At 41.5% G+C, this 22,479-nt stretch overlaps 1 protein-coding gene across 1 annotated transcript; it reads right to left on the reverse strand.

Moving 5' to 3' along the window:
- Positions 1–1,647: 1,647 nt before the first annotated feature.
- Positions 1,648–15,675, reverse strand: LOC144683211 (V-set and immunoglobulin domain-containing protein 1-like). The gene is made up of 6 exons (XM_078546168.1): positions 15,586–15,675; positions 13,072–13,270; positions 7,721–7,876; positions 7,440–7,559; positions 4,751–4,889; positions 1,648–1,891 (listed from the first exon to the last, which is right to left on the reverse strand). The coding sequence occupies exons 1-6, from the start codon at positions 15,673–15,675 to the stop codon at positions 1,648–1,650; spliced, it is 948 nt and encodes a 315-aa protein (XP_078402294.1).
- Between the last annotated feature and the right edge of the window lie 6,804 nt (positions 15,676–22,479).

The raw sequence follows: 22,479 nt of genomic DNA on the forward strand, positions 1-22,479 counted from the left end.
ATTGCTCACAACATTAACTCAATTTTCCAGTCATTTTCTGAAGATACTGCCTCACTGAAGCAAATACCTGGTATTAGCAGTTTATAAGTTTATGCTTTGGATTTGATTAATTTGGCTTCAAAAGGGGTCGGAATAGCAGTAGCCACAGGATTGTCCAGCTTTTAACTTGTGTATAGCTACTTGGACAGAACTGTTAGTCAAATAGAAAATGTTTTTAAAATGACGTTGATTATAAAATGCAGCAAGTTACGACAAAATAAAAGTGATGAGCAACTTGACTAGTGAAGGACTTGGTTAAAAAAATACAACCAGAAAGATTTCAGCATAGGAAAGACAATTCAGCCATCATACCTGTGGCAGTGCTACACTGGAGCTATCTATTCTAATCCAATTTTTATGTTCCTCCTTGTACCCCGTAATCTTTTTCTTTAAGAGTTTAATTACCAGCTTCTGCTGTTGTACAAACAAGCTTTCTATTAAAGGAATTATGGGGCAAAAGTGCCACTTGTATTTTCCCAACTTACCCAAGGGGTACATATATTCAAAAAACCGGCTCAAGGTTTCCCATTCATGAAGAATGATAGATGGAAAATCGTAAGTTGGCTGTGCACAGTTTCATAATATGTGCTTTTGTCTTGCGCCAAGAATTGCGGAATTTGTAGCTGCATCAGAAACTGGTTCTTCAATAACCCATTCCTCATTGGTGTTTACTTTATATATATATATATATAATACAATACAGTGCAAGCCATTTAAGAGACACCATATCATTTAGAATAATTGGATAAACAGGAACATTCACAAATATAAGGTAGTGTGAATTCATCTTTGGGACCCAAATTTGAACCTGGGCCATTTTGACAGGGTAAAAGTTATCTGACAATGCTGGATGTAAGCGTCCTATATGAAATGAGCTTGGCCAGTTTCACAAAGGCCTTGGTTGTTCATTTTTTATTTTCCCCTCCTCCTTGCTAAAGACACTTGCTGGGTATTATTCTGTGATCAGTGGCTGCTTTGATTCTAAGGGATTTTAGCCAAATCTAATCCTCTTCTTACTTGACATCCAAATTCGGGTCTCTGGGCAATGATTAGGAGCAGGAATTTGGATTAATTTTTCCCCTCCTTACTTGAAAAATGCTGTGGCTGATTGTCGCACCCCCACCACTGACTCTGTGGGTTAATCAAATGTAAAATCCTAATTACTAGTGTTGTGCTTTAGTCATTGGGCTGGAAAAATCAGGTGATAGACTAATCATATGGGTCAGTAGATATCTGGCACTTACATTTAAAAAGTATTATTGGGTGGATATATTTTGCTCTGTGTGCAAAGTTAAAGAAAAATTGTTTTACTAATTTGGGAAGGTTTATAATAGCAAAAAAAAAAGATGTTACACACAACAAAATATACCTGGGACAGCCTTACACAATGTTAATTTTGACTTTAATGATGATTTTAGTTCTTGGGCCTGGACATAGTACTTGCACTTCCAGTAATAAAGGAAAATTAATTCTTTGTCACAGAGTCATTGCCAATAATAGACGTATTGTAATAGAATATGTTGGTGTGTTAAAAGACATCATGGCTTATGTTGTGACTTCAGATTCTGACACTGCTCAAGTAGCACATTGCTTTGGTAGAAGGGTAAACTAAGTGGCCTGTGAACCATCTTCCTCAATCTCTTCTTTTGCTTCTTTTTCAGTGCCATAGGGGACAGCATTTTTACTCAACAGCGGAGTTTCAGTTGGAGCTTTGTGCACCTCAGATACCTCCATGCCGCTCAGGCCTACCTCTGGCAACTGAGCATCATTCACGTCTGTTGATGCTGCTGCAGCATCATCAGTGGGGACAGCTGCATATGGAGTAGATGTTTTCCCAACTTCTTGTTTGAGCCTTGAAGAAAGAGAAATAATGAACAGTTATGATATCCCTTATAGCCGTAGGTTTTCGACATGATTGAGAAATGCAAATTAACAAGCACTTTTTTTTTTCTCTCTGAATTTTTTAATTTAAATCCCAGCCAATGGTATTGATTGTTTCTGGAGTACAGTCCCATTGGCAGCAGCAATCCTCTGGTTCTTGTGCAGTTCATGATCTTCAGTTATGAACCTACATAGAGAGTGTTGGCATGCTACAGGAGTATGGCACTGTTGGGCAATGTTACAGAGGTGGAAGTAGACGGTCTTACTGATGACATGAATATGTAGTCAACTTGGGGAAAAATATGACACCAAGGTAGCGAACAGTCTGTTTCAGCCTCAAGCAGTTTTTTTTATTAATTCACAGGATGTGGGCTTCACTGGCTGGGCCAGCATTTATTGCCCATCCCTAGTTGCCCTTGAGGAGGTGGTTGTGAGCTGCCTTCTTGAACCGTTGCAATCCATGTGATGTAGGTAAACCCACAGTGCTGTTAGGAAGGGAGTTCCAGCGACAGTGAAGGAATGGCGATATATTTCCAAGTCAGGATGATGAGTGACTTGGAGGGGAACTTCCAGGTGGTGGTGTTCCCATTTATCCACTGCCCTTGTCCTTCTAGATGGTAGTGGATGTGGAAGGTGCTGTCTAAGGAGCCTTGGTGAATTCCTGCAGTGCATCTTGTAGATGGTACACACTACTGCTACTGTGCGTTGGTGGTGGAGGGAGTGAATGTTTGTGGATGTGGTGCCAATCAAGCGGGCTGCTTTGTCCTGGATGGTGTCAAGCTTCTTGAGTGTTGTGGGAGCTGCACTCCATGCCCAAATGCAGCAAGTTGCTGGGTAAGGGGATGTATCAATGGCTAAGAAACAGTGGGGACCAAGGACAATGGCTTGAGTCTTTCCAATAGTTAGTTGGAGGAGATTACTGCTCATCCAGCACTGGATGTCAGACAATTTAGAGGGAGTGGAAGGGTTGAGGGAGGTGGTCATGAGATAGAACTGGGTGTCGACAAAGTGCTTGTGAAACCTGATATTGTGGTGTCAGATGATGTTGCTGAGAGGCAGCAGTTAACTAATAATTAGGAGGGTCAAGGATTGTTCCTTGCAGGACTCAAAAGGCAATAGCGAGGGAGAGAGAGAAAAAACTATTGCAGGTGATTTTCTGGTAGATAGATGTCTAGATAGATAAGAATGGAACCAAGCAAATGTATTCCTACCCAGCTGGAGGAAGATGGCATAGTCATTCTGCACACAGGTCAAGAAGTATGAGGAGGGATAGTTTGCCACAGCCACAGTCATGTAGTATGTCATCTGTGACTTTGACAAGGTACTGTGGCAGGGCAGAAACCTGATTGAAGGTATTCAAACATTGAGTTTAGGAGGTGACAGCATATTCAAGGACCGGAAAGGAATGTGATGTTGGATATGGGATAGTCGTCTGTACAAAGAGAGGGCTCCAGGTTTGCTTTTTTGAGGAGATGATGGCATATTTGAAGGGAAGGGGGGTGCGCAGCAACTGGGGAGAGAGAACCATTAATAGTATGAACTAACATGGGGACCAGAAAGGGAATTTGTGTGGTCAACAGGTTCATGGGAATAGGGTTGAGGGAACAGGAGGTGAGTCTCAGGGAGAAGATGAGCTCAGAAAGGGCATGAGGGGAGAGGAGAGAAGCTAGAAAAAGATGCAAATTCAGGGTTAGGCCAGGGGAAACCTTAGAGGAAATTTGGCTGGGTAGGCTAGAGGAAGGGAGAGATTGGCAGCTGAACATGGTGTTAAAGAAATCCACAAGCTCCTCGAACTTATTGGAACTCAGGAAGGTTGTAGCACCAGACAGTTGTCTGGGTGAGATCAACTAACTAGGTGCAGATGGGAACTGCTTGTGGGATGTCCTTAGACAATCAAAAGTTTGGTTGATGGGTGCCCCAGGAAGGGGTACTCCTAGGAGAGGGCAGGTTTTAATGTTTTCCTCTGTGTCTGCTATGAAGAGTTGAAAACAGATGACAAAAAAGCCTGAGGCTGGATTGTATATGGAGGCATATTCCACACCACCCCCCACCGACTGATGGAAAAGTCAGTCCTGAGCACACTGACTCAGAATCCAGCTGCTCTACAGTCATAATACGCTGGGAGCAGCCTATATTGCTTCAGAGCGGGACTTCTGCCCCCATCTGGGAGGAAATCCTGCCATTGAGAGCTACCGGCCAATCTAATTGGCAGTGCCAGGATCGAGTGGTAGCCGCTGCTGAGACTACAGCCAAACCCTGGAGAATGAAGAGGACTGGAGCCTGGACTCAGAGATAAATCTAGTGTTTTGGATGGGCCTGGCTTGGCGACTCCAGCAAGGGGGGGAAAACGGGGGTGGCAGGGGCCTGATTTTAGAAGTGGGGGTGGGTTGGTTAAAGTAGGATATGATCTTGGGAGGGGGTGTCTCATTTGGTCACAGGGAACTTCCCCCAAAGGAAGTGCCCCCTTTCCTGCCCAACAGCAGCCCGTGCAAAGCTGCTAGGCTGCCTGCCTTACTTCTGCCTTCCCCTGTCACATGTAACATACTGGCGGAGGTGGAATGAGGCCCTTAAGTGGCCAGTAATTGGCCATTTAAGGGCTTCAACAGGTCCAAGGGCGGGCAGGTAGCGCACCCGCCCACTGTAATATGGGAGACAAGCCGGGGGGTGGGTGGAAAGGTGGTGGAAAGGCCGCCCTTTTTATTTTACAAGAAGGCAAACCCTCCACCTTCAAATACCCCGTGGTGCAGGGAAGGGGGGAGGTGGGGGGTGTAAAATCCAACCCACAAAGTCCGAAAATTAAAAACGATACAGAATTGAAAATGGCACTCACTGAAATTCAGTATCTTTCTCGACATTTTTCTTTGCCTTTTTCTTTGCCTTCTTTGTAACTACCCAGACAATAGCTGCAATGATTATTGCTGCCAGAACTGCCCCAATAATGGCTCCTATAATGTGATCGGTGTCAGCATCTAGAGCAAAAAGAAGAAAATGGGGAAAAGCACCATCGGTAAATCATTTGATCCAACCAGTCAGTCAAATGTATGTGGCAGAGCGCTCATGCAACCATTCTAAACAACTTGTCACCCTTCAGTGATGCTCTCTGGTATATTGCTTTAAAATTGTGGGTTCAATTTAGGAAGCCCAATAAGTAAGAAACTAAGATGTACATCGGAAGGTAAAATAAAATCCAACATGACCATATTGTGTAATTTCAGTTGAGGTTCGTTGGGTCGTAACTTCCGACTAGCGTCGGAAAGTGCTGGCCTGCAGAAATTAGAAAAAATAAATGCACACTTGAAAATTATGCTGACCCTCCCATTCTCCTGAGCTGCTTGGGGCTGCATCGAAAGACTCTTTGCAGGCCCCAGCAAAGTGCAGCTCTGGCAGATTCAAGTAAGCCCCTTTTTTACGACACTGGCTGCCATAAAGCAGGTAATTTTAAAGGGCCAGGGAAATTGACAAGCCAGGGAGAAGGTAAATGGATAGGATTTGGGGAATTGCTGGGGGGGCGGGTTCGGGGTGTCAGGCAGGGTGGTTGGTGAGAGGTCCGGTGGGGGGGATGGTCAGAAATCCATGAAGAGTGGGAAGGGCGGTCAGAGGTCCGCGGGGAGTTGGGGGGATTGTCTGGGGTGGGGTTTGGGGGAGGTCGGATGTCCCGGGGGGAGTCGGAAGTTTGGGGACTGATCCTAGCTCCGGGAGATGGTGGGGGGGAGTCCGAAGGTCCAAAGTGGTGGTCCGAGGTCCGGGGGGGATGGGGGTGGTGGTGGGTCAGAGGTCCGGGTTGGGGGTCCAAGGTTTGTGCGGAGTGGGGGTCCAACAGGGGTTGAGGTTTAGGGGGTTCAGAGGTCATGGGGAGGTACGAGGTCCCGGGGGGGAGGTCCAAGGTCTGGGGTGGTGCCCAAGGTCCAGGGTTGGGTGGGGGTCGGAGTTCCGGTGAGGGCGTCCGAAGTCGGGGGGTGGGTTTCGGAGGTCAGGGGAGTGGGGGTTTGGAAGGGTAGGAGTTTGGGGTTGGGGGGGGTCAGGGAAGTCCTGTAAGGTCGTCTGGGTCTTTACAATAGGTACCCAGAAGTTAGAAGAGGTTTTAATTCTTCCAACTTTTTCTGAGTAACTACTGGTGTAACCCTGGTGGAACCATCCGAAGTTTGCGATTTAAACCGCATTTTTGGATGGTTCCCAGTGCAGCGTAATTGTCCAGAAGAAGTGTGCACTATGGGCAATTGTTGTGCAAACTCTTACCTGGGAACTTCCAAGAGGGATTCCCCAATGCATCCTTGGGGCACTCCCAAAATCCGATGCTGGGGAGCTCGGAAGTTACAGCCCGATGTAATTACACATGCAAGATTTCTCATTAACTCCATTGTCAGTAGAACTTTTTCACCCAAAACATAACAGAAATATATAAGTAAGTAACCAACTGAAGAGTTTCCATTCACGTCCCCATGCCTACTTTGAAGGGCTACAATTGGACTTGTGGAGTGAATATGATGAAAACCCAAAATCAGAGTTCTGATTATGACCCTAAGTTTAGCTATTTACTTAATATAACACCCACACATAACCTAGAAAACTAGCAAACACTGCTGAACAGATTTAAAAACAGCCCCACATAAAGTGACAACTCAAGATTGCAATTTTGTGATATGTGGATAGTAATGGTAACAGGCTTTGTGACTTAAACTGTAGGGATACCCAACATTCCTTCAATTGTATTGGAGGAAAAAAAAAGTAAATACATGAAAGCTTGAAGGGAAAAATCCAGAAGCTAATGGCATGAAATTGGAGGTACAGGACATGCTCTCCCAGGAGCATTAAATTTGTATATTAAAATGGTAGATTTGTTTATTATTAAACACCCTGTTCTTCACAATTAATAGATTTTTAAGCAAAGTAATGTGACATTTAGATTTTCAACAGACTAGCACCTTCCCAAAAGTTACCTCAACAGTCACTCTCCTGCCTCTAATACTCCCATTGATAGTTTGTAAACTTACTATAGCAAGTCCCAATTCAATGTAGCATACTCTCCTCTAACATTCTCCTTCTTTTCTCTGCTGCCCTCCCTCTCATCTCAGCTGAAGTTGACATTCCTCCTCCAATCTGTTCAGGATACCATTCCTCTCTCCTGGTTCATTCTTCTTTTCATCCCATCCCTTCATTTCAATCTGGCATTCTTCTCCCTTTACCCCCAATTCAAGATCTCACTCTTCTTTCCCCCAATAGCTGCAACATAGTGTATGTATGAAGTGCAACAAGTAAAGTCTGGTTATGGAAAATCAGTACTGCAACTTTGGCATCTATGGATTATGTCTCTGGTTATGTCATTCTCTCAAGTTTTGATTAAAAGATTGACAGCAAATGACTGTCATAAGTTTGCTTTCAGGTGTCTTACTTTTACTAATCTCCATCTCTTGTACTGTTCAATGAAAGCTGTTTCCAATCCTATTACCAAAGATCATCATAACTGACTTCCCCACCCCTCTATATGCCCAAGCTTAACAAGATTGCTATGGGAGACTTACAGAGTGTTGACATATCGATAGTGCATGATTGGTTTCCCAAATAATTGGATGCTGTGCATACATAAACACCATGTCCATGTTCTGAAATGTTTGAAATAGTCAACAACCCAGTCCTTGGATCTGAAAGGTTAAACAAAATAAATGACCTCAGAACTGGTGAGGAAATGAGTAGAAAGAGTTATTGGTGGGACAAATTGATGGGAAGAGCTGAAAGAAAGAAAATTTTCAAACTTGGCTATCTTTTTACTGAATATTTAAAATAATTAGGTTTTCATTCTTACCAGGATAGCCAGAGATATTTTGATGAACCATGTTTACAATTTCCTCCCAGTGATAAGTTGGAGCAGGTACACCTTGGGAGGAATGACAAGTTAAGATTGCCGAATTCATCTTCGCAGGATGTGGAACAATATCACACTTTGGCTTTGAGGGTGGAACTGCAAAAAAAATTAAATTACTTCAAAGGCAATTCATTTAAAACAAAATTATTGAAGCAAAACGATAGAACATTTCACATTATCCAAATCTCGTGTAAGGTGTGAAATTGTTCTGCAGAATCTTATGTATAAACTTGCAAAGATTAGAAGGAAATAATTCTCTCTTTGCTAATTTGTATGCATAAATTACATGTAGTTATTAATGAACAATATTTTACAGTGCTTTTTAAAATAATTTATGTTCCCTGATGTTATTTGCAAGAACATGGAGCAGTTGAAAAACTTTAAAATTGGGAGAGGACAAGTTTTCTCCTAATTGTTCTTTGCATAAGCTTCCACTCAGGACCATTGCCCTTTTCAGCTAGGGAAGGAGAACTGGATCAAAGCCATTAGAGTACTCGATACAACCTTTATCTATAATTGACTCTTTGTACTCTTTGAGCACCCCTAGAGGGCAGTGCAATTGAAAGCCACATTTAAGAGACCAAGGGCTGGATTTTACAGCCCCCCTCACCAGGAATGTATTCAGCCGGGGGAATGCAAAATATGTTGGGTAGCTAGTCCACTGCCTTCCCGCCCACTCGTGACCCGGTCTCCATGGGTAAGCCGCCCACTAGGCCGCCCATCCTTATGTCTATTGAGGCCCTCAAGTGGCCAATTATTACCCATTTAAGGACTTCAATCCACCTCCGCTGCCATAAAACGCTGGGCACTGGCAAGTGGCTGGGAGTCAGAAGCCATTTTTGAAGTAACTTTTTTGAAAAGGTGAGAAGGAAGGGTGGCACATCATTCAGGAGGTGCCCTGTGCACATCAGAAGCACTCCCCCCACCCCCAAGATACTACACCCCCTTTGTTCCTCTCCACCAGGCTCCAAAGCAGACCCCTCCAACCCCCCTTGATCCCCTCCTTAGGGTGCCTGATACCTTCCTGCCCTAAAAGCCCAGGATTTACCTGGGTTCAGATGCCATTGATCTTTTTCCCGGGGCCTGCTTATAGTCCCAGCAGCACCCACTACTGAATTCTGGCACTGCTGAGACTCCTAGAGCTTCCAGCCAATCAGATTGGCCAGCAGCTCTAGAGGGCGTGACTTCTTCCCACTGAGGGGCAGAAGCCCCACTGTGAGCTTGTTCAGATTGCCCCCAGCATGCTGTCGCTGTGGAGTGGCCTTTTTTAAAGTCGATCTGTTTGGGACTGACCTTTATTCTGGGAGGGGTGGGGGGGGTGCGCAGGCAGTATGCCCCCGATGTAATTCAGCCCCAAAAGATGGCGATAAACTCAATACTGTGGCAAGAGAAGGAGGAATATTATAGAATTGGCAAGGAGAGCTTCTAAGGAACAATGGGTGGAGGAAAATAGTACAGTCTAAACCAGGAATTTTCAAGTTTCTTGTCTTCATAGGTTGCTTAGATGCATACCAAGGAGTTACAAGGCCCAAGTATTAAATTCAGTATTAATTTACGTATATCTGAAGCTGCTAGAGGTTCTGGCACAGGATTTATACCAGTGGGGGTGACAGCACTAAAAGCTGTCCTTTTCAAAACTCCATGCCCATAGAATGCAACCTGCGACATTGCTGAATAAGAAATATAAGCCTGGGCTTCATGGATTAGGTTGTCAGGGTCTATGCGTCAGATGGTCAACAAACTATAACTTGGACAATGTAGAATGAGTAGACTGTTATTTATAATAGCCTAAATCAGCAGTATATTATTGTTTATCCAGGAGATTTCTGGCCACTGCGTATACAACAGTCTGTTTCTATTACAACAGTTTGCGGAGCTGATAAGGGCATACAAAAAAGGAACATCCAATTGTGAAATTATTTCAATCTGGCAAATTTAAGCTCATTTGCTGAATGCCCCAATTTCAAACTGTTTAAAGCCAAATTAAAGCCTAATATTGAATTCCTTCCCTACTACCTAACAGTTGATCCTAGAAATTAGCTGCATTTGTTCGGAGAATGTATTTTGCTATCAATCAATTAATTTTTTTCATTATAGTCCAAATGCTTTTAATTGTCTTTTGCGTCCTGGTATCAAATTGCATTCAGGAGCATAATGGTCCTGTGACTGGACTATTAATCCAAAGCAAATGCAAATTCAATCCCACCCTGGCAGTTTAAGAATTTGAAATCAGTTTTAATAAAATCTGGAAGTAAATAGGTGGTACCAATACCATGAAGCAGTTGGATTGCCATAAAACCCAACTCATTCGCTAGTGTCTTTCAAGGAAAGGAAGCCAGCTGTCCACATCCCACCTGAAAATGAGGGCAGGAAAGTGATGTGCATCCAGACCTCTACTAATGTTGTCCTGAATCCTGCTGTTAGGAGCTGCTCAAAATTGGCCTGGCTGTGACTCTTTACATTCCCCCACCATATGAGAAAAGTTCATCATTTCACCATAGCAACTGTCATGAAGAGATATTAATGTGTATAATGTTGTTGGAAATTATTTTTAAATTGGACTTGTAGTAGGGTCTGTATCTACGTGTGTGTCTATGGCCAGAATTTTCCCGTCGGCGATTTGGGGGCGGGGATCATTCACCGACGGGAAAATGACGTAGGATGACATCGGGAGGAATCCCCGACGTCATCCTGGTCCCTTTAAATTTTCAGGAAGGCGGGCAGATAGCGAAATCAGCTGTGCGCCCGCCAAGCTGTCAATGGCCAATTGACAGGGTACTTAAAGTAATTAAAGGCCCTGCCCGTCCAACCTTAAGGTGGGATGAGGTTTCATGTTCCTTTTTAAAAACTTTAATAAATGTAATGTTATATTTATTAACACGTCCCATCTCGTGTGACATTGTCACATGAGGGGGACATGTTAATAATGTTTTTATTTTTCTATTTTTAAAGTTTTCTAGACTGTAACTAATCTCCCTGAGACGGCATAGCGCTTCCTATCGGGCAGGCCGGTGGGCCACTCAGAATGGCAGCAGGCCCGCCCTGGCTGTCCGCCTGCTGCCGAGCCGGTGTGGCCTGCACGCCCACCAAGGGCAAAATTCTGCCCTATGTGTGTGTCTGTGTGTGTGGCTTAATTGGATTAAAGCCAGCTAGTCTGTGTGGTTTGATGTGTAGTAGTTTAAGATGTTAATTAGATAAACATAAGGCTAGAAGGTAAAGAGTATATTTGCATTTGTTGAATAAACCATTCAAAAGAATGGGTAAAATTTTGCACCTAGCTGGGAGACACCAAGCAATGTGTTTGCATTACTAATAAAATTGGTGGAATGAAAGGATTATTGTTAGGAGAGGTAAAATTAAAAAATCTAGTAATACAATAGAAAATTTACATTCAAAGGGGAAGCTAGGTATAAACAGAAAAGAGTTTGTGTGTGTGGGTCAGAGGCATTTAAAATGTAACCAGCCTGTAAGCCTACAATTGTGTTTGAAAAGGAACCAAATTGAAAGTAACCTCATTTTGAATTCGTAAGGTCAAATGTGCTTTGCCTGGTGTCTGTTTAAAGTCTATGGTTTATTGTTGCCTTGGTGAAGATTTACCTGGGAGTGATTAATTTGAGAATTTGTTTAAAAGTTATTTTGGTATTTGGTAGTAATTTGTAGACGTGTATGTGTTTAATTTGTTGTTAAATTAACAAATGTTTAATTTGTATAATTTATACTACAAACCTTTTATAGGTTTTCTTTTTGGTGGGGAGGGGGTGGGCTGGGGTGGGATTCTGTTCTTTTACACTAGCAACGAATCTTATTATGCTGCGTGCTAATCTCCAATCTGGAAGATTATTGATTTTTATGTATTATTGGATCATTAACAGTTGCCTCTGAGAAAATAATGCAGCCAATATTACATCATATTACAGTTGGCAAAAGAACTTTGGAAGTTCATCCTTCTAGCACCCTGACTCCCGTATCTCAGCATTCAACTGCATCAGCTGGGGACGGTGGGGGGCGGTGTTGTGAAAATTTCATTTAATATTCCAGTTATGATCTTTTTGATATCCCGCATTTATGTGCAGCAAACAATAGTTTTCGTGGTATTGCAATGACTCTTCTACGTACAAACAGCTTTCTGGCTAAGATGCTCCTCTTGTTAAACATGTGCTGCCAACTGAAAGCTATGCATTGGACTGAGACCAACTCATACCGGCAAAGAAGCATAATTTTTCCTACAAATGCTCCATAATAATTAAGAGTTCACGAAGAGTCATTGGTTGGTGTTACTGGTTAGAAACTATATATATCTTGCCATAGAGTTTGGGGAACACTCAGCTCCCAGGCACTACAGAGAGAAAAAGGAGGCAGAGCTCTGTTTCATCAGGTGAAGACAGGCAAAAGCACATTGGGATCCTGGGAAAAGTCAGGGAGGAATGTATCTGTTCTTCTTTGGGACCTGGATTTACTTGACAGATGAGATAAATGTTTCCTTTCATGTTGAGCTGTTTGGGTAGGTCTTTGAATTTGGCATACTTTACCATTGCATTAGCAGATTGGCTTAAAAGACCTCGCTGAAAGCTCAGTTCTGAAGATCATTAGGTAACTAAGATAGAAGGTGCCAGGTTTGATCTCTAGCCTAAGCTGAATTAGCAATCTTAGCTGAGGTCACCATAGAGGTACTACAATTGTCTGCAGCAGTCCTAAGGTGAAAATCAGTGAGGATTAATTGCTACTATGTCAAACAGCATTCTCTAATACCAGTTGATCTCCCACTCCAACAGTTGCCAACCTAATCCTGCATCTCCACTCAGATCCATCTTCCCTGACTCTGTCACTTGCATAGCCCAGCCTCAACATCAGCCTGTAAGCTTAGTTTTAGGAACTTATAATAAGAGCATTTGCAACTGGGTAGTGCAGTGCTTACAACATTGTTTTTCACCTCTGGGACATTTGCTCAGAATCTACCCTGTCCAATTCCAGGATCAACATCTCAAAACTGTCCCTAATAATTAGTAATTAGTAGTTTCATGCAGAGAAAACAGATGATGGCTAGTGTGTGAACAGGAAACAATGTTGCATTGGTTCATTGTGGTCAATCTTACACCTGCTGAAATTGGGGCTGAGACAGCTTTTTTAGGACAGAGTAGATGAACTTTGCTAAACATTTAGACATACTAATACCTGACACTGGATGCATGTGTCCAATCTCCAGCATTAATACCTCTCAGTTTGATGAGCACAAGCTTGAAAATTGAGGGGAAAGTGGTTATGAGAAAATTGATATAGTGACTGTGCATTACCTAACACTGTGAGCTCTATTGATTTGATGTTAGTGCCTGTGAAATCCGGTGGATTCTCAACTTCACATCGATAATTCCCAGTGTCAGATGGACGCAGATTTTCAATGGTAATAGATGCATTTCCTGGGGTACGTGCTGCCAGTAATCTGCCTTTGAACTCTTTGTTTATATACCTCATTTTTCCCTGAAAATAATATATCTGTAAATGAAAACAGATAGAGTTACAATACACAGAATGACACTCGGGATTAATACTAGTTACAAACATGAATGCCTCCTCCCAGCACAAACCCTGCCCCCCCCCCCCCCATTTCAGTGCAGACAACATTAATTTAACAAAGATCATGTACAAAACAAGAAAAAATAGCGGGGACTGCTGTTCTGAGATTTAGATGTAGATTTTATTGCATTTATGGCACTGGACTACAGCTGGAATAAATCAGGAGTTCTGATTTCATTGGCTCCTACCAAGTTTCTCCTTTCTACCAATTGACCCCATGATGTCGAATGATTCCACTGGCAACCTCCAGTATTTGACTCAATTTGTCTTCAAATGTGAGCCAAGAAACTGAATGTTGGAAGACTATTGCGCAAAGGTCAGCATCACAGTCAAAGCCCAATCATATTCTAAAATTATATAAAATGTATAATGCAGAAACACACTGGTTGAACTAGTCCACATTAGTGTTTAGGCTCCACATGAGATTCCTCTCACCCCTCTCCATCGATCCCCATCAACAAAACTTTCTATTCCTTTCTCTCTCTTGTGTTTATTTAACTTCCTCTTAATTGTATCTATGCTAATCATCTCAACTATACCTTGTGCTAACAAGTTTCACATTCTGACTACTCTCTAGGAAAAGAAAAATGGACTTATTAAAGAATATATTTTTGGCCCTAGCTTTAGTCTCCACACATCTTCTCTGTCTTTATCCTATCAACATCTTTTGTAATATCAGACTTCTATCAAGTCACCTCTCAGCCTTCTCTTTCCCAGAAAAGGGAATCCCACCTTGACCAATGTTCCCTGACAGGTATAACCTTCTCAGCTCTGATATCATCATAGTAAATCTCTTTTGTACCTTCACCACTGCCACAATACTTAATAATATGGAGATCAGAGCTATGAATAGTACTCCAAGTGTGGTCAAAACGAAGTTCTATACAACTTTATACAAGCTTTTCTGCTTTTCAATTCTATCCTGCTAGATATGACCCAAATGCTTCGTTTTTTTAATGGCCTCATCCAACATCTACACAGGCATATACAGCAACAGTCAATAGATTGCAATCAAGAAAACAAATCCTAGTCAAGCTTCCATCTGTGGTACTGAGGCCAATAATAATTTCCTAGAACTTGTCTGGCTGAGATCATGCTAATTCAGCACAAGCCAGGGATTGAGTCTGGGACATTCCTGGCTCAGTTACTCACTGCCTTGATATTGTTATTAGTTGAGATCATTCACATGGATACACACACAAACACACACCAATACACGCATTCGGTGTTCTCTGATACCTGCCTCTCTTCTTGTGCTTTGGGTGTGTCAAAAAGATATCCAGAGAAATGAACAAAGGAATACAACAAAAATGCATGGGTATACTGGAAAAGTCATATATAACACTTCAGAATTTTGATCCTTTCCCATTTCCGATTGCTGTGGTTTGACTTTGCTTTTCTCTCCATGTTTTTGCCATACTGCATTACCCCCTCCTCCCAACCTATTTGCAACAATAACAATTGCATTTATATAACATAGCAAAATGTCCTGAGCCACTTGGCAAGAACAATACAACTTAAAACCACAGGGAATAGTGCGTATAGCCATAAGTATTCCAGATCAACCCCATGAGATGTAACAGTAAGCAAGGTATTAACGGCTGCAATTGTTCTATCATCTATCATCTAGATCCATCCAAATGACTTCCCATTTTATGTATCCTCACATGCCTATCATCTTATCCGTCATCCTTCATGTTAAAGTTTTAATATAACTGCTCATTTTCTATGCCAAGATGTGAAAGATGACCAAAATTTTAAAGAAAAGGAAGAAGTACATTAAACACCAATAAATCCCGCTTTATACAGGAGATGATTGTTCAGAATGAATAGGAATATCAGGCAACAGAGAGTGGACCAACAGGCATCTGCATTTTAACCCATCATGAGGAAGAAGCAATATAGATACTGGACATGAACTCCTCTAAAGTCAAACATTGCAGTAAGGTACAGAGAATGAGCTACCTTGGATCCTCAAAATTGGGCAAGACCACAAGAAATTCCACTACTGTGTCACTCATATTCCATCATTAGTAATTACCAGCTCAGAGAGAGAGAGACACTTGCAGTGAATTGGTTAGTATACATGAGGCAATATCACTGGATGAGTACAGGACACAGGAATTTCTTCAAACTGAGTCAGAATTTTCTAACTGTCATGGTGGGATTTAAACACACATTCTTCGGATTATTAGTCTAAGCCTCACTAGTACAGTAAACTAACCACGCCAAACCTGATGCATAACTGATGCAGAGTACATCTCGTTTTTCTCTTTCCCAGCAGTACTACCTCTCCCCAACTGAAGCACTGCCTCTAAATCCATGTCATATTTCTATTTCTCACACCAGACACATATGGGCTCTCTGGGCAAAATTGTCAATTTTGCACCAATTAATAAGTGATATGTAGTTCTGTGCTGTGGATCCACACCAATTGGTAAATTGGTGGAAACTGCTCAAATTCATCACAGTTAATTAGTTACTTCCACCCCATTATTTTGGTCTTGATTCAGATCCATGAACTAGTGATGACAAGACAAAGTTAACTGAACAGCTGGAACACCTCTATATTCTTCTTATTTGTAATATAAAGGTCTAGCACTCAGAGAGTGAATGTGGGACTGATACAGTACTGGCCACACAGTGATGTAAGAGAGCACATGACCAGCACCCAGAGTCAGTCTAGTGTTGGATAGAGTGGTGTGTACCAGCAAGCATGGAGACAGCTTCTAGCTTGTACCCTTTACTGTATATTTGTAAATAGTTCTAAGAGTCAAGACTTACAATTAACCTACGTATGACTAGGAAGACTTCTTCGGACCTACTGAACTTTAACGAACATGCTATGGCATGGTGGCAGCTTGTGGAAAATCCCAAACCCCAGTAAATGCAGAGAAAAACTAAAATGCTAGAAGACTGAGAAAAAAATCCAGCAAAGCAGCCTGATCTGAAAAGAAGCTCCAGAAGCACAGACGCAGAGGAAAAATCACTGAGAAAAAGCTCTGAAGAAAGGCTTGGAAGCTGAAGGCAGATATTTAAAATTCCTTACTGCTGAAGAAGACTCCATTGCATCTCCTTTGGAAATTCATCTTCAAACCCCAGAGCATAGAGTCAGCAGACCTAGCAAGGGTGAGTTAAATCTTTTTAAATTCCTGGCTATGGCAAGTCCTGAGAAGTCAGAAGTGCAGTTTGAAGAAAGCTGTCGCTAAAAACCCGATCCCTGAGTCGACACCTTAACACGCGTTGTCTGAGCTCACTCTAAAAGAATTTATAAATAATGAATTGATTACTCTGGGAGATCACAACATTTTAAACACAGCCAAAGGCCTACAATACCAGGATTTGATAAATTTGTGGCTTTAAACACAAAAGCTGAGCAAGAGAACTCTGCAGACAGCCGTTCCAGGCAGCCACTGTTGAAAAGAATTTCCTCAAGCTGAGCTCGATTGCCATTGTAGTGGAGCCCGCCAAAATCAACAAGGGCAGGAAGTCTCCAAGTGAATGGCACATCACCTTGAAATTCAAAAAGCTCTTAAAGCAGAACCTACACTTTTAAACCAGAACAATTTGGACTTATCCAAGGCCGAAATTAAATGGGAAATTTTGCATCCTTGAAAAGACAATTTCTAAACTGCTGGAGCGCATCAGGTCTAAGTAGAAAGTCAGAAAAAGTCCAGATTAATACCTTTTTATACTGGTTTGGTGAACTTGTGGAAGAAGTAATCCTAATGCAAGGCATTAATTAATTCTCAACCAACTTCATAGAGGGTTTTAATCTTCAAGTTGTGGAGTGCAGAAGGCTTCAAAAGAGGGATAGAAAAGCTAGTAAAGCTACAAAAGGAAAAAAGGCAAACCACACGAGGGTGCCAGAGAGGCAGAAAACTTTCCAGAAGTCCCAAAAATATATAATTTTGAAAGCCTAACAAGTTATCTGAACTGCAACAGCAGGTGGCAGTGCGGAGCGAGCAGCTGACTGTGAATAACAGAAAGCTATCTGATGAAGTCCAAAATGCACAAGCCCTGCTAAAGAAAAGTTAAATAAGTTTGGGAAATGTTCACATCAAAGCTGAATTGGAAGATTTGAAACAGAAAATTCAACCTTTGAAAACATTATGCTTAACTAAAGTCTTCAATGAACCAAACTGTTCAAGATCAGAACAAACAAATTTCTGAGGCATCACAAAGGTACCAGGAAGAAGTAACAACTCTAATTCCATTGTTGGCTGATCGAAGTGGGAGTTGGGAAGGCTACATTAGAAGCGCAGCCAGGCACAACAGCAGGCGGAAAATGTAATCAAAGAATTTGCGGTCTTGAAAGACTCTTTGATGAAATAATACATGCCCCTGGGGAGTTAAAAAAGAAGCTGAGTACAACTTCAGAAAAAGCTGCATTGGAACTATCAATAGTAACAAAGCAATGTGCTGAAGCACAGAGTAAGAAGGCAAGAGCTGAAGCACAGAGTAAGAAGGAAATAAACTGTTGAAAGAATAGCTAACTGTCCTTCAAGATCAAATTTAAAAAACAGTACATAATCCTTTAGCAGCATGAAGGAATAAAGACAACCTTGAACAGCAGAACAGGCTTGATGAGACTGTTAAGTTATAAGAAATCTCAAGGCAAAATAATTGAGCTTCGCAAAATGAAGGAAACCTGCTAAAGAACCTTCACATGCTACAAGGAATGCCCAGGTCGATGTTTGTTCCTCTGGAAAATTACAAAGTGAAGCAAAATTAATTCAATGTCACTCTGAAAGAGCTGAAGAACCAATTGGCAGAGAAGACTCAGGAATGTTCTATGTTCCGGGAAGAAGCCAAGAGCTACAAGGCAGAGACTACAGAGCTGAAGAAAATGATTGGACATTTGGAGGAAAATTTGGGAAAACATTACATTTCCAAATATACATATCAAGAGCTGAAAATTAAGAACCTAGAAGGGCAAGAGCAAGTAGAACATCTGACTAAAGAGCGTGAAAAGCCTCAGAAACAATTAGCAGATGTGCAATTACAAAATCTGAGATTGAAGGATAGCACAGAGGAATTAAGCTCTGCTAAAGAAAAACTGATCAGTGTAGAGAACCAACTTTCACATACGCAAGATGAATTAGTAAAGGAAAAACAAGAACTGATGAGAACACTGAAATGTCATTCACAAGAAGTAAGACACTTGAAAGAGGACTTGAAATGCTTAAATGACAAACTTGTAGAAGCAATTCAATGAAGATAGGTCATCCATTAAAACTTGATGAACTTCAAGCATCAGCAGTGTCTAGCAAGTATGGTGCAAAATGCATGGAACAGGAGAAAGAATTGCTGATGCAATAGAATAGTTGCTTGAAAGCAGAATTAACAACCAAAGCTGATGAACTTCTTGAACTTCGTTCCATTCTGAACAACATGAAGGTTGAGATATGCAATATGGAAGAGCAAATTCAGACTTCGAAAGCAGAGAAGAGAAATTTTATGAAACAGTTTGACAATCTATTAAGTGAATTGAAAGAGTCCAAGGAGCAGTCAATGACCATGGAAGAAAGATTCTGAACAGAACTGAATGCCCAGATGAATTTTGAAACTTATGTAAGAGTTCTGCTGATAGCTCTGAAACAAAGACAACTCAATTTTTCAGAGTAGTTGCTGATCTGAATGAAAAGATTCATAAGCTTGAAGAACAACTGGAAAAGAAGAAAGTACTCAAAAATTTGGGTAATATTATGAAACAGGTGGGAATGAGGGTTCCATTTTTGAAACGTAAGCTTCTACATACATCGCGACGACCCATACAACAACGGAAGAAACAAAAGAAATGATGAGGAGATGTGCACAATGTTTGTACACCCCAGGAGGAACGAGTTAGAGTAGCAGTCACCAACCAGTGCAACAGCCGAATCAACCAAGAGCAGTTCAACACGAAAGAATAGAAGAAAAGGATGAAAACATACCCCAATGCCAGAATAACCTCCAAGCCTACAGAAAGAACCAGCAGTCACAGAGCCTACCACGCCTCCAACAGTAGTGCGGACAAGATGTGGAAGGGTTATAAGATACACCAGAATCTTTGAATTCAAGGACTTGAAGCGGGAGATGTTGTAGTGATAATATAGTAAAGACAATGTAAATGTAATAACAATGTAAGGCATAGGGTAAGCTGTAATCACTTAAAATACCTTGAATAAAAACATGAGGGTGGTGTGGTTTAAGAGTCTGGCACTTATAGGGTTAATGTGGGTCTGAGTACAATGATGTAAGAGACCATATGACCTGCACCCAGAGTCAGTCTAGTATTGGACAGGATGGTGTGTACCAGCAAGCACGGAGACAGCTCCTAGCTTGTACCCTTTACTGTATATGTGTAAATAGATAAAGGCTTACAATTAACCTCTGTATGACTATGAAGATTTCTTCAGGCCTACTAAACTGTGACCAACACCCTACAACATTATTGTCCTGTTCTCTTGGGGCAGTGTGTCATCTTCAGCTGAAGTGAGAAGGGTGAACCTAATTTCAAATCTCTGCCACTGCCTCTGAACAAGGCATTGGAAAGTTTAGAGCAGTCCAGTGATGATTCTTCCACTGATTCCACTTTACACCCACCCACACAATAGGCAGGAGTCTGCCATATACTTGTCATCTCAATAAGGAGTTGTAGCCAAGATCAAGGCCATAAAGCCATAGTTCATCACTCCATGATGTACCTTCAAGAGGAGAGAATTTTAACTGATGATCCTAAATAGTGCTAAAACAAGATTGTTTCCTTTAAGCTTAATTTGTGTGAAAATTAGGCCTATAACATAAATCGGGAGAGACTTGGACATAACTTCATTTAATCTTATTCAGAGAGAGTGTACAAGTCAGAGATGTAGATGCAATTCATGAGACTGGGAGAAACAAGGATTCACTCAGAGTAAAGAAGCAGCTTTCTGTAGGACTGCAGATAAAAATAGCCAATTTACATTTTTTGTCTCTTATTTAAAGGGGCATTTCATTTGTTTACAAATGTACAGTGCAATGGACATGCATTACATCATATAACAATTACATATCACTCAATTATAACATAATTATGAAGGAAATAATGTGCTTCTTTCTCCAAAAAGATAGATTCTTCAAGCATTTTTTCATAGTCCTTAAACCATTCATTCAGGAATTAAATCAAATTGCTTTATCAACCTCTGCCACTAATGGGAGTGTTTTAAGTTATCTTAATATTTGTGAACTAACTCCAAAAATATTGAGTTTATAGCACTTTGAGGTCAGAGATCAGTTCAGATCATTCCAGCCCTTCACATGGTTTCGTTCATTCTCACCTTCAGTAGGAACACACAAGTAAAGCAAGTGCCACAGACTGAGACAAAGAGAAGTCAGTTGAACTGCAAACTGGGAGGAGAAAGGTAAAATTTGAGTCACTGGGGAAATATATTAATGTTGTATCTTAATGCACATAACACACCTCAGTTGCATTCATCATTTGTAAATGTGATGTGGAATATTTGATAAAAGGGCTGCTAGGTAAAGCTATGAGATACTGAATTTCTTTGTTGGAATTTGAATTAATAAAGCTACTGTTTGCTTTCTGCTGGGTAAAGATATTATTGTTTGCATATTCTGGTTGTGCTAGGCACTTTGCGTGACTCCTGCTTCCTAAGGAGATAAAGGGAGCATTCAAGATACATAATTCCATAAAGGCTTGCTCGTTGCCATGTGTGATCAAAGAGTAACTACAATACACTCTTGGAAGAACCTGAAAAGCTAAGGGTTAAAAGGATGACCAAGCCCACTCTATGCCTATCAGAGAGGCACAATTTAATTTATCCTCTGGCCTTTCTGATAATACAGAGCATGTTAGAACTTAGCTGTCACCTTGAGGACCATGAGTTGAATTCAGTTCAGATCAGTGAGATGAATGTTTTGGCTCTCCGTCCCCAAGCGGGGCGAAAGTTGGTTCTCTCAATCCAATCCTAGTAGGCACAGATCTTCGGTTAATAGAATTTTATCTAATTCATCAGTCACTGACAGAAGTATCCAACTTAACTCAAAGAAGTCACAAGGATGCTAGTGTAGGAAATAGAAGTGTCATACTGATTCAGCTGAGGGTGCTATTCTGATTTTGGAGTTAAGGCATATTGTTCATTAGAGCCAAGAGTGCTCTTCACTGTATGTGGAACATGTTGTGCCATACCTATGAGTGCTTAATGCAAGAGTGCATCAGACACATCTGCTAAGTCATAATAATTCATAGCATGATTTAAGATTTTGTCTTAATTTTAGGGGTCAAGTGTGATTATTAATGAATTGACTTTGGTTGCATCTCTATAGGCAGAATTTTTCACTCAGTGTGCAGGCGCACGCCCAACCCACTTGAGCGTGAAATAGCACGTGATGACGTTGGGCGATCGTCCCGACGTCATCATGCACTCGCACGAGAGTCGGAAGTGCACCCACCAACAATTAAGAGGCCTATTAAAGCCATTAAAGTTGTAATTGATGGAGACTTTTCATTGCCCGTCCAATGTTACGGTTGGCAGGCAGCCTTTGCATTTTTGAGGAAACCCGAAGTTTCTGTTATTAAATTAAAAAATTAAAATGTATGGACAGAATTTTCATCTTGTATATGTTCAGGTGAGTGATTCTGACATGGGCATTTCTTCCGGATTTTAAAATCTGTTTTTATTGCATTTAAATTCTTCAGTTCCCTGAGGCAGCTCTCTGCCTTCAGGGAGCTTTCATTCCACTCTTCCCCGTGCCCGCGCTGACTTCAGCGCTCTCCCTCCTCCCGCTCCCACCCTGGCAGCACTGAGCATTTCAGCGTGCGCTTCTTGCTGGCTGCCTGTTAATTGGTCAGGGACCGATTGGGGCGACGGTCCGTTTCCCGGCCACTCCCAGGCCCGCCGATTGCACCCGCACACCAACCTAAAAATCCTGCCCTATTTCTACAAAATTCTGCATATCAACATTGTAAAAGGATTTCTGCTATTTACCTTCAAAACTCAGACAAAATTAATGTTGAAGAAATCAAAGTTGGCAGTGCAATGCTACATTTGGCCTCAGAATTCTGTGCTGTAACTTTTCTATGGTAGAATGTTCAGGCTAAATTGAGAGAATAAATCCAAGGCTGCTTTGCTGCAGATTGCTAT

This window comes from Cetorhinus maximus, chromosome 8, assembly GCF_964194155.1.
Source record: "Cetorhinus maximus chromosome 8, sCetMax3.hap1.1, whole genome shotgun sequence".
Classification (NCBI taxonomy): Eukaryota; Metazoa; Chordata; class Chondrichthyes; order Lamniformes; family Cetorhinidae; genus Cetorhinus; species Cetorhinus maximus.